Raw genomic sequence first — 12,705 nt, 5'->3', positions numbered from 1 at the left:
AGATTCCACTGATCTCTAATGGTCAGGTTGGTTCTTTTCTCTGTCCAAGGAACTTGAAAGATCCTCTCCAGGGTGATTGGCTGAGTGGTAGTATATCAGCTCACCAACCAACAGACTGCAGGTTCAAATCCCACTGAAAGTATGGATGTTTACGATTGTCTTTAGGTGGTACATGAACTTCGTCACCTGGTGGTCTTACACCAGGTGACGAAGTTCATGCTTATTGGAGATCTGAAGTGGCTTGAAAAAGTTGCATGTTTGGTCTCTAGAGAAGGGTTTTTGGATTATGTAAAAAATAAAATATAAAATTAATAAAAATAGACAACAAAGCCCTAGCTTACTCACAGTACTAATGTACTATAGGTTAATGAACATTTTGTGGGTGGCAGTCACATAAAAAAAAATAAAAAAACTTGCAACTTTCTTTGTTCAGTGTCCAAGACAATCATAAAGAATCGCAGAGAAGATCAAAGACCAGTCTGATCTGTGCATGCTGCGTTATTGTTGATCCTCCCATTACAATTCATCTTCCTTCCTCAACACGACACCTATTGGCACATTGCAATGAACCTAGATAGATAAACTGATCAACTTTTTTTTATCTTAGTAAGCTGTCCTGAAGCATTACAACTGATTCCTATAAAGAGGCATCAAGTTTGTTTTACTGATGTTAATCTTGAGTCCACATGCCATTCTAGATTTCATTCATGTCATTTTCATTCTGTTATTAGTGCTATCATCAGCAGATCTTAAATTGATGATTCTTGGACTACCCATAAATACACCTCTATTTCCAATCTTTCAGAGATCTCATGATGATCTCGTCACCATAGAGAGTGACGAGTCCAGGAGAGAGAAAACACAATCTTTCCCTACTCTTTTTTGCAAACAGGACCAATCTGATGGTGTGTTATCAATACAGCATATTGTGAATGTTATTAAGTTGACTTATTAACCAAATGTCGGCCTGGTTGGCCGAGTGGTTAGCTTGTCTGCTCTCCAGCCAAGGGGCCTTGGGTTCGAATCCGACTATGGGCATGGATGTTTATGAATGTCCTACAAACTTCGTGTGGAAAGGGAATCTGCAACCCTACACCACTTATTCTAGCAGAAGAGATCATTGTCAAAACCATGTGAGGTACGGCAGTGACCATATGGTGTCTACAGACGTCAAATGTGAAATTATTTTTTTATTAACCAGATAGGATGTTGGGAAAGCAAGACAAACATTATTTCCCACATTAATTTCCAATTTACACAACTGAAGGCTCTGGTGTAGTCAATAAAACATAAGTAAGTACGGCTACTTAATTCTTTGATTTCTCAATAAGGTGTCTAAAATTTGAGATATGGTCTCTAATGCTTTTCCATTCAGGAATCCAACCTGTTCTAAAGTGCCTTGAGGTGATTATTATTTATTTCATTAGACAAAGCATGATTTAACTTGCATTTCAGATCAATGCTACTGTTCTATAGTTTTGTAATTACATACTATCTGCCTCACAAATGTTAAAAAAAAACAAAAAAACTTGCGATTTTAAAACTGATAATTTTAATAATTTTTATTTAATCTGCAGAATCATAACTGCTGTACAGTAATATGTGTTCTTTGTGGTAAAGAAACTCTCAATAAAAACACTATGGCAGTCATTACTAACGCCTGTTTAACATGCATATGATCACGGTAAGATATTCTACAAAAGACTACTGAGCATCATTCAGAATTCGTAACAAGGTGAGATAGAAAGATTAGAAACCATAGGATTTGTCTCTGCACTAATAGTTACTAAACACTGTTTTTAAAAAAATGCAATTTAGGTTCTTCACAGCTAGGAAAATTTTAAAGAGAAAATTTTAGATGGACTACCATTCTTCCCACCTCAGACCACAACTACAAAAAAACATTTCCTCTATTTGGCAAGATATATATGTTTATAATCATCAACTGACTTAAACACCGAGAAAAAATATAAGAGATTTAATAAGGTTTCACTGCTAGTTTCATTGAAAATGCCAACTTCGTCAGGTGAATACAGTACCATGGAGAAAACAACATCTTAAAAATATATTGTACTTTAGACAAACAGAGTTTAGAACAAGTAGTAGTTGAGTTTGAAATTGAGTTCAAGCATTCTGTGTTCTGGTGTGAAACACTTTGCATGTGAATGATATCATGAGTACGCCAAAACTGGATTACAGCGCTATGTAAATCGGGTAAGCTGTAACTGAGATTGCTGTTTAGATGGATAGGGTCGAGAGCTATTTCTTTGAATTCCAAGATACGTCTTTCTAATTCATCGGAGCATTTATGGATGTTTGAAGTTAAGTTCCAGTCTATTGGATGTTGTTGTCCTTCAACATTGGTATTCGAACATCATCAGGTCTTTCCGTGCCTATTGGCACATAAGGCTGCAATGCTGATTTTCCATCTGCCCCTGTCCCGAGCAGCTGCGCTTGCTTCTGCCCAACTCGCCCATCTTGTCTCCTTCATTTCAGATTCCATCATTCTTGTCAAAGTTAATTTTGGATGACCTCTACAGCATCTTCCTTCTGGAGCCCAACTCAGTGCTACTTGGGGAATTCAGTTTATCACCATGCGAAGAACATGTCCAGTCCATTTTCATCTTCTTAGGCGAATCTCCTCATCTATTGACTTGGAGAAGGTTTTCTTTAAAAGTTGCTTGTTAGTAATTGTATTTGGCCAGAAGATTTTTAAAATTCTTCTTAAACACTTGTTTTGGAAAATGTCCAATTTATTACTTTGTGCTTTGGTAAATTTCCAAGTTTCAGAGCTACATAGCAGTATTGCTCGCACAATAGATTTATAAACATTAATTTTCTCTTTAACTGTAATATTTGATGCTTTCATCAAATATTACAGTTAAAAGCACAATTGCTAAATTGTGCTTTTAATCTTTTAACAGAGAATTGCTAAAGCACAATTTTGTGCTTTAGCAATTCTCTGTAAAATGTCTTCATCAGTGCTGCCTGGTTTATTTATTACTGATTCCAGGTATGTAAAAGTATCAACATCTTCAATTATTTCATTTTTTAACATCATTTCTTTATTTGATTTTTCATTTATTCGCATGACCTTGGTTTTCTTCTTCTTTATATGCAGACCCACAGTTTCTGCGCAGCGAGCAAAGATGTCAGTTTTTAGCTGTAAGTCATATAACTTGGAGGACAGGAGCACTATGTCATCAGCAAAATCAAGGTCCTCCAGTGTGGATGTCAAGTCCCAACGTATTCCTCTCTTTTGATGATTAATTGAGTTTTTCATAATTCAATCAATTAAAATTATAAATAATAGACCAGATAACACACAATCCTGCCTAACTCCAGTTTCAATGATAAAAAAGTCTGTAAATTTTCCATCTACTTCCACGCAAGACTTGCTGCCAACATACATATTCTTAATAACGTTGATAAATTTATAAGGTATTCCGTATTCTTCTAATATTTTCCAAAGTTTCTCTCTATTTACTGAGTCAAATGCTTTACTGAAATCGATGAAGTTTAGGTAAAGTGGGGGCTTGGAATTCTATACATTGTTCGATTATATTTCTAAGGAGTGAATATTTGTTGAATGGTTCCACAACCAGTTCGAAAACCTGCCTGTTCTTCTCTTAGTAAATTTTCAATTTCCTTTTTTAATCTATTAATTAAAATTTTGGTAAAAACTTTTGCGGGAATTGACAGCAAATTTATTCCTCTCCAATTTTCACATTTAGTCAGACTCCTTTTTTAGGAATTTTTATAATTACTGCTTCTTTCCATTGTTCAGAAATTTTTTCTGTCTTCCATATTTCATTGTATAACCTTTGTAATTTGGCAGTAGTTGTGTTGAGATCAGCTTTTAACATTTCGGCATTGATGTTATCATTTCCATATGCTTTATTAGATTTTAGTGCCTTCAGGGCATCTTTGACTTCGTTCAACAAAATCTCATCTTCGGAAATGTTCAAAGTGGGTGTTACACTAGTTGTAATATTTTGTGCCTGTTGAGATCCTGTATCTACCTTTACATTTAAAGTTTCTTCAAAATAGTCTCTCCATCTTGCTTCAATTTTGGAGTCAATCATCAATAACTTTCCTTGTTTGTCTCTAATGAGGAAGGGATTGCTTTTTTGTTACCACTGATTTGTTTTATAATCTGATAAAGTTGTCTAATTTGTCCATTTTCTGTAGCATGTTGTGCTTCTTTTGCTAATTCATCAATATATTTTCTCTTGTTGGCTCTTGCGGCTCTCTTTACGCTTTTATTTAGTACATTATAGTGATTGCTATGCACCTTATATAATCATTCTGAATTTGTATTGTTCATTAATGATTTAATCTTTTTTCTCTCTTCAATGATCTTCCAAGTTTCTGCAGTTAACCATTCTTTATTTTTCTTTTTTCTTCGTTTATCAATTACATCATCATCAAACTTCATTATATGTATTCCTGAAGTTTTTCCAATATTCTTCTATTTTGTTCTTTTCTACTGTTACATCTTGATTTTCCTCTATTTCTAATATATTGAATCTGTTCTTTATCTCCAAAGCAAACTTTTCTCTTGTTTTTTAAATTTTTAATTTTTCATTATCAAATGCAGTTCTTGAACTTCTTTTCTTTCTTAATACACTTTGAAGTTTTAATTTCAACTTTGTCACTAATAAGAGGTGATCAGAACCAACATCTGCACCATGTTTGACTCTCACATCAAGCATGGATCTTACGAATTTACTATTGATAGCAACATGATCAATTTGGTTTTTTGTGCTGCCGTCCAATGGATGATGTTGATACAAACATCATCCATTTTCATTTTGGTCTCCACAAGACTCAAAACCTTAGGTTTTGAGTCTTTATGACTTTTCACTCACTTTTGCATTAAGATCGCCAATGAGTATTATCATATCGTGTTTTGGAATAGAATTTATTACTTTTTGGAGTTGTTCATAAAAAACATTCTTTTATTTTTTCATCTGCATCATTAGTAGGTGCACAACAGAAAGTTTGATAAATTTGGAATAAAACCTGGCTTTTATAATTCTCTCGTTTACTGGTTCCCATTCCATCAGGCTTTTGGTTACTTTTGGGTTCAATATTAGTGAAACTCCTTCTTCATGCTTCTCCTCTGATCCAGAGTACAATATTCTCTTGTTGTCTTTAGTTGTAAGTCTACTAAAACCAGTCCATCTGAGTTCATTGATGCCTAGAATGTCTAACTTGTAATTGTCCATTTCATTTGTTACCTGCCTAGTTTTTCCTACCTGGTACAGTGTTCTAACATTCTATGATCCAATCTTTAAAATTTTTTGCGGTTTCATAGGTGACTCTTTCAACAACAAGGGTTCCGAAAGGCTTTCCCTTTGGTGTGTCATATATACGTTATCCACATCAGACCAGGCTAGATAACAGTCTTCTGGGCCTCGCAAGTCACATCTGTTGCCAGGAGCATTTGTTCATCCAGAATTGCAGTTTCCATAATCAGATAATTTTTACAGGGAGGGTCGATTAGCCAACCCCCGAAGGGGACCCAGCTATATCCCCGAGGACTGTGTCTCCATTTATTGCCTCTTACGATACACAGGAGTGCGGTTGGGGTATTCTACTACCTGCCCAAACATGGGGACAATATTGGTATTAGCCGAGAATAAAACGTGGCTTGGTAGGGCACTAGCATGGACTCTATTATAAGAAATGTCACATTGGTGTTCTTCTAGGCAGAGAGAGAGAGAGATGGACTTTTCTGTCTGGCCATAATATGGTTTGCCACAACTACAAATGATTTTGTATACTCCTGGGAACTGAAGAAGGTTGTGTTTTACTTTAGGTTGATTGAGGCAACCATTATTTAAGAAAGTCCTTTTGAGGTAACTAAGTTCTTGTTAAGTTCCTCTTCTGACAACAAGGATCTCGCCCGATGAGTTAGTGTGGAAATAATTCCTAATTTTTGAGGGGTATAGTGGTGAGACAAAGCACGTAGGTATCTATTGGTGTGTGTGTGTTGGCTTTCTAAAGGTAGAAATCTTGAGACCATCCGTTGTTCTAGTAAGTTTTATACCATATCTAGAAAAGCTAAAACACCATTAACTTCTGGTTCGGATGTGAAGTTTATATTTTGAAGAAAATTATTTAAATGATCCAGAAAAGTTTGCAAGTTTTCTGGGCCATGCTCCCAAATTAGGAAAATGTCGTCCATGTAACGTAGCCAGATTTTGGGTTTCAGTGTCGCTGAGGAAATGGCTTTTTCCTCAAAATCTTCCAGAAAAACTTTCTTAAATAACGGTTACTCTCCTAAAAGTATCTATAATTGTCTTTGTGTACATAATCAACATAGTAATGAAGATAACTCAAACTCAACACCCTACATCTCCTTACCATATGTAAGTTCTCTTTCTCCTGAACTGGCAAAAATCCTGAAGAAATTTAATGTTAAAAACATATTTCTCCACCTTTCCAAAACTCCAATCTTGCTTTAGTCAACCTAAAGTAAAACACAACCTTCTTTAGTTCCCAGGAGTATACAAAATCATTTGCAGTTTCAACAAACCATATTATGGCCAGACAGAAAAGTCCATCTCTCTCTGCCTAGAAGAACACCAACGTGACATTTCTTATAACAGAGTCCATGCTAGCCCTATCCAGCCACGTTTTATTCTCAGCTAATACCAATGTTGAAGGACGACAACATCAAATAGACTGGAACTTAACTGCAAACATCCATAAATGCTCCGATGAATTAGAAAGACGTATCTTGGAATCCAAAGAAATAGCTCTACACCATACTCAATTCACATAGCACTGTAATCCAGTTTTGGCGTACTCATGATATCATTCACACGCACAGAACTTCACGCCAGAACTAATGCTCGGACTCAATTTCAATCACAACTACTACTTGTTCTAAACTCTGTGTTTGTCTAAAGTGCAATATATTTTTAAGATGTTGTTTTCTCGATGGTACTGTATTCACCTAACGAAGTTGGTATTTCCGATGAAACTAGCAGTGAAACTTTATTAAATCTCTTATATTTTTTCTCAATGTTTAAGTCAGTAAATAACTATAAACATGTTGTTAAACCAAGTCAATTACTCTGTAAATAAAACTATATATATATAATGTTCAGAAAATATAATATAAGATATCATAAAATATAAGATGCACACACCCACCCCAGGTAACCAGACAAAAGCTCCCTCTGAGAATAGAATGACATGCACATATATACTTTTAAAAAATATATGTATATTTACACCCTCTGTCCAAAAAGAAACCAAACTTTTGATAGAAAATAAAACACAGGCCAATTATCATTATTCATATAATTTATTTCAATCGACATACTCTCCCTCAGCTTTGATACAGTGTTTGCCATGGTCCATTAATTCATTAAATAAGTTTTTTTATATCGGTTTTTGGGATACTGTTGAGGGTCATGGTTACTGCCACTTGAATGTTTTCAATGGTGTCATATCGCTTTCCTTTCATCGGCAAATGAAGTCAGGGGAAGAGAAACAAGTCACAGGGTGCTAAATCAGGTGAATATGGCGAGTGATCCAACACAGAAACTTGGTTTTTGCTCAAAAACTGTCTTACAATGTTCTAACGATGACAGATGGTGTATTATCGTGCAAAAGTGACCAGCTGCCTGCATCATGATATTCATGCTGTACATAACGAATTCTCGCTATCAATCACTTCAAAACTTTTAAGATAAAACTCACCATTGACTGTTTGGCCAGGCGGAACAAATTCTTTGTGAATAATGCCCTTGGAATCATAAAAACAAATCAGCATTGTCTTTACTTTTGACATCTCCAAGCGACATTTTTTTGGATGCCCCTCTTCTGGTGGTCTCCACTCAGCACTCTGATGCTTTGTTTCGGGCTCATGCTCAAAACACCACATTTCATCAACAGTAACGATCGTTGAGTCCTTAAAGCAGTTTTAATGAGGTCCTTGCAGTGTTCAATTCGACACTTTTTTGGTTGTCGGTCAACTTGTGGGGAACAAATCACAAATTCAATTTACGAAGGCCCAAACTGTCAGTCAAAATGTTGGCACAGCTGATTTTGGAATCCCCAATTCATCTTCAATCAATCTCACGGATGATTTCGGGTTTTCTTTGATGAAATCATGCACTTTTTGGATGGCCTGGCTTTTCGTAGTCCTCAAGCATCTCACGACCACTTTGAAATCGTTTAAACCACTCGTAAACTTGAGTACTGGATAAGCATTTGTCACCATATGCTTTTTGAAGCATTTGATGCGTTTTCGGTAAAACTTTTACCAACTTTAACAGAAGAGTCAATCGCAGCTCTCTGTTTGAAACTCATTTTCCGACCGTTCTTCAAAACACACTGCCACTCTTGACATTATAACTCGGCTTCTAACGAAACAAATGTCATTAACAGTTGAAACAACACTAATCAAGGTTGCCGCTTTCGACAACAAAAAGATACAGCAGGTGGCGCCACTAGTTTCTTTTATTTTCGAAAAGTTCGGTTTCTTTTTGGACAGAGGGTGATAATTCCAATATAAAATTTGCCAAATTAACACATAAATGTCAATGTCAACTAAAAAGTTTTATTCAATAATTCAGCTCACTGTTATTCATAAAGAGCATTTCAATGGATTTTCATAATTTTTTTAATTCATCTTTTTATTAAAGATGAATGGTTCCCAAAATTAATAACTAAAAGCAAGTAAGACTTCATTAAAAATGTATTGCCAATGTTACTGTAGTTTTCAGTAATTAAATTTGATTAAGTCATATATTTAATATGGCAATAAAAGAATTACTTCTGTATTTAGAAAACTTAATCATACATTTAAAAACAAAGAAAGATGGAAATGTAGAATATCTCACCACCTCAGCATTATCATCCATATGTTTCTGGCTGTGCGTTTTTGATTTGTGAAAGCGAGGCCTAATATCTTCTTCACGGTCTGGAATCATTTCATCTTCCTCAACATCTCCCTATTATAAACAACCAAGTACAAAACTAATTACTACCATTTTTAAACACATCAATAACTGGGAAACAGACAATCATTCTTCCTAAAAGTACAAATCTTTGGTGATACGCATTTTTGCAACTTTGATTAGTATTTATTATTTATACTATGATTGATATATCTCTGGCTTGATGTGTTTCACATGGACACAGGCTACATGACATTAAAGTAATCTAATAAAAAATGTTTTGACTGAAAGCAAAATGTAAGTATAACATACTCTTGCTAAAGCAACAAAAAAGAATTACTAATATATATAAGTTTAAGAATAAGATATAAGTTTAAGATGTAGCAAATAGAGTAATATATAACTAACAAGCATTAAGGGTAAAAGACACAGCACATTTAGGAAGGATAAACAGGATAGGAGAGGAAAGTGATCTGCAGCTAATGAATTCATTTCATTAGCAGCAGATTTGAGTCTAGTTATAGTAGAAGGCTATGACTGCAATGCTAGTAACAATTTTCCACATGGCGGTGAGTTTGAATCCATCTCGTGTGAGGTGTAGTCTAACAAGATAAAATACATGAAGTACTGTTACAGATTTAGTGGACTGGTTGTTAGTGACCACAAAATGCATTAACAAATAAACACAGTGATGCAAAAATGAGTAATCATCATGGGCGACAATAATTTTCAAAACACTGATTGGGTAGTGGTGAATGTCATGAGAAGAATGAAACTGAATTTATTGAGCTGTTGTAAGACAACATCCTCAAGCAGTATGTGACAGAAGGAACTTGAAGTCAAAGAGTGTTAGTGTACTGGCTTGGGAAGCAGTTAAGTTTATGTATGCTCCAATTAGAAAATGTTACATGCTGAACTATAAAGCAGCAAATTATAACCAACTAAAGAGTATGCTAGGCTCTTTCCCATGATATTGGTTGCCAGACGGGAAGGAAAATTAAAAAAAAATACTTATATGATGCAATATCAGAATGCGTTCCTAGAATAGACAGGATAGGATTGAAATTGATGTGCAATTTTATTAAGAGATCTTTACGAAAAATGATGTGGAAGAAATATCATTGCATAAGGATGATGTCAGTTTATGAAAATTACAAGCAGCAGCCCAGAAGAGTTACAAATACCTGTAAGGAAAGGGAAGTATGAGTATGAAAAGAAACTGACTCTGCAAGTTAAAGACAACATCCAAAACAATTCTATTGTTATACTGTTAGTTATGAAAGTTACCATTACGCTACAAATAAATGTGAAAGAATAACTCTGCTGAATACAAATGGTATGCAGGTAACAAACAGAAAAGAGATTGGTCAACTAATGAGTGCCTATTTGCTAAAATTTATTAACCTGGTGTATGCAACATTGAACACACTGCTACCTCTTTACTGGATTAAGAAACTGGTGTGTATGAGGAGGTACTACAGTTGTTGCTGTAGCATTCAGCAACAGCAACTGATGAAATATCAGCACACTGATACTAAAAGGGTGTCGTGTGTGTAATTAATGCAACCATGCTCTGGATACTCCTTTACATAGGATCAGATGGAGAAAAACATCTTTATTACATAGAAATCATTACAGGTCTGAAAGGCAATTTTTAGAATCGGCATCAGCTATGAAGCACTCTCCCAACATCAACAAGTATGGTTGCATTAATTTACCAAAGATCTGGGAGACTATCATTTTAAGACCTCATAGCCAGACTTCTCTGAATTAACTTTGTAGTTATCTGACCCATGGAGGATGCCATGTAAGGGACATTAGGTATCGGTTACAATTTAAACTGTTTCTACGATTATCTGGCTTAGTGCTGTGTGCTTGTCACAGTTTCATTGTACTTTGATGATGCTAGGTAGAAAACCAACGAAATATCAGTGAGTTTAATAATCCCCCCCCCGTTGGTGTTAGTAATACTGTTAAGCTTTATTATGGATAAGGAACAACACCTACTGTATGAATTGTTCACATTCAATAATAATGTTACCACTGAGGTAGACAAAGGAAATGGATACACTATGATACTTTTGGATTTTACTAAGGCTTTTGAGAGAATACAACATGGAAGACTGTTGCATAAATTCGATACTATGGGATTGGCTTATAAAATTAGTCTGGATAAAACGATGGCTGACTGACAGATATCAAAAACGTGGTATATATATATATGGGGGATGTGAGTCTGCAAGATTTAAGGTGACCAGTGGTGTAACACAGGCATCACCGATCCTTGGTCTGCTACTACTCAGTGTTTATATTAATGACACTGGGAAAAAATTTGGCAGGTGACAAACTACTATCTACTGATGATGCAAAGATATGCAGGGTAATCAGGAATGCAAATGACAGGCAGTACTTGCAGAATAATTTCAATAAACTGGAATTGTTGACATGGGAAAATTGCTGTTAGTTCAGTGATAATAAATGTTCAGTGATAGTAAAGTTATGTGCTTTGTAACAATGTCCAATGTCATATTATATTGTTGGGGCTATACTAAAAGAAACTGATCAGGCTAGGAATCTTGGTTTTAGTAGCCATAAAGCTGATGTTTTCTGGGTGATCTCTTGTTTTCCAATTAAGTCAAGAAACTATGCAAAAGAGAGGTGATATGAAATACACAAATTTGTGAAAGGATCATATAGGACCAGTATCTGAAATTTTATTTTATGGAGGGTGAGGAGAGGATGAGAGGGCATCCATGGAAGTTGAGAATGAATGCACTCAAATAGAGGGTTAGAGCAGATTTATCTTTCAGAAAGTGATGTATGATTGTAATGGACTGCCTTTGGAAGTAGTGAGTGCAGGTAGTGTGAATGAATTCTAAATGGTATGACAGCTGATACATGTGATATATGACCTCCCTAAATGAGTCCCAGACTCCCTGGAGGTCTGTCTTAATAATAACAATAATATTATACTCTTCATTAAGAGGTATATTATACTTAAATTACAGCTTCATTTTTCATTCATATTTTTGAATGCAAAATTCATCTCAAGCCATTTCATCAATATATATAGTTTAAAATAAAAATAAATAAAGGGGGAGGCCTCTGTAATGAAATTAGCTCACCAAATTCATGATTTGCCTTTTCAATAAGGAGCCTTCAATAAAATGTCAAATTATGTAAAAGAAATATCTCTCAATATAAACAAGGCATTTCATAAATACCTAACCAGACTCATAAAATTTTATTTACCAATAGGTAAATAAAATAAAATGTGTATAGAGTGGATTTATTGCTCCTGAAAGATAAGTAATTTTTTTTGTCATCATCATCATCATCAAATTCCTGCCGTGTACCCTCAAGGGGTGTACAGGATATGACAGTACTACATGAAAAAATTACATCATTACTAACTTCCTATCTACAATTTTCCTCCAAATCAGTCTGTTACTTGTCAAGACTCCAACATTATCAGATCTTATATTTCTATTGTCTAAGGCACTTTGTACCGTATCAATCCACCTATATCTTGGTCTTCCTCTGGGTCGTTTTCCTGCCAACCTGGCAGAGAACACTTGTTTTGCTAATCTTTCCTCTCCCATTCTATTTAAGTGACCATACCATCTGAGATTAGCTCTGCTAACGCATTCCTGGATGCTGACAATGTCAAGTTCTTTCCTAATATCCTCGTTTTTAATATGATATTGCCATTGATGCCATCTGTTCACGCCTCTAATCTTTCTCAGGACTCTCATATCTGTGGTCTCTAGTCTTTGGTCAAGTG

The 12,705-nt window shown here is 35.1% G+C and overlaps 1 protein-coding gene across 3 annotated transcripts in view; it reads right to left on the bottom strand.

The window, feature by feature from the left end:
- Positions 1 to 12,705, bottom strand: part of Tnpo (transportin 1) — a 491,580-nt gene that overhangs the window by 311,693 nt on the left and 167,182 nt on the right. For 2 of the 3 annotated variants that reach the window (XM_090390863.1, XM_090390862.1), the window contains one exon: positions 8,865 to 8,975. In XM_090390863.1, coding sequence (XP_090246989.1) covers positions 8,865 to 8,975 — 111 coding nt within the window. The remainder of the gene's footprint in view (positions 1 to 8,864; positions 8,976 to 12,705) is intronic. The other variant, XM_090390864.1, reaches the window with a different exon arrangement.

The sequence above is a fragment of the Typopeltis vanoorti genome, chromosome 3 (assembly GCF_054136105.1).
Source record: "Typopeltis vanoorti isolate ZY-2024b chromosome 3, IOZ_Tvanoo_1.0, whole genome shotgun sequence".
NCBI classification, from domain to species: domain Eukaryota; kingdom Metazoa; phylum Arthropoda; class Arachnida; order Uropygi; family Thelyphonidae; genus Typopeltis; species Typopeltis vanoorti.
This window is presented reverse-complemented; position numbering and strand designations above follow the sequence as displayed.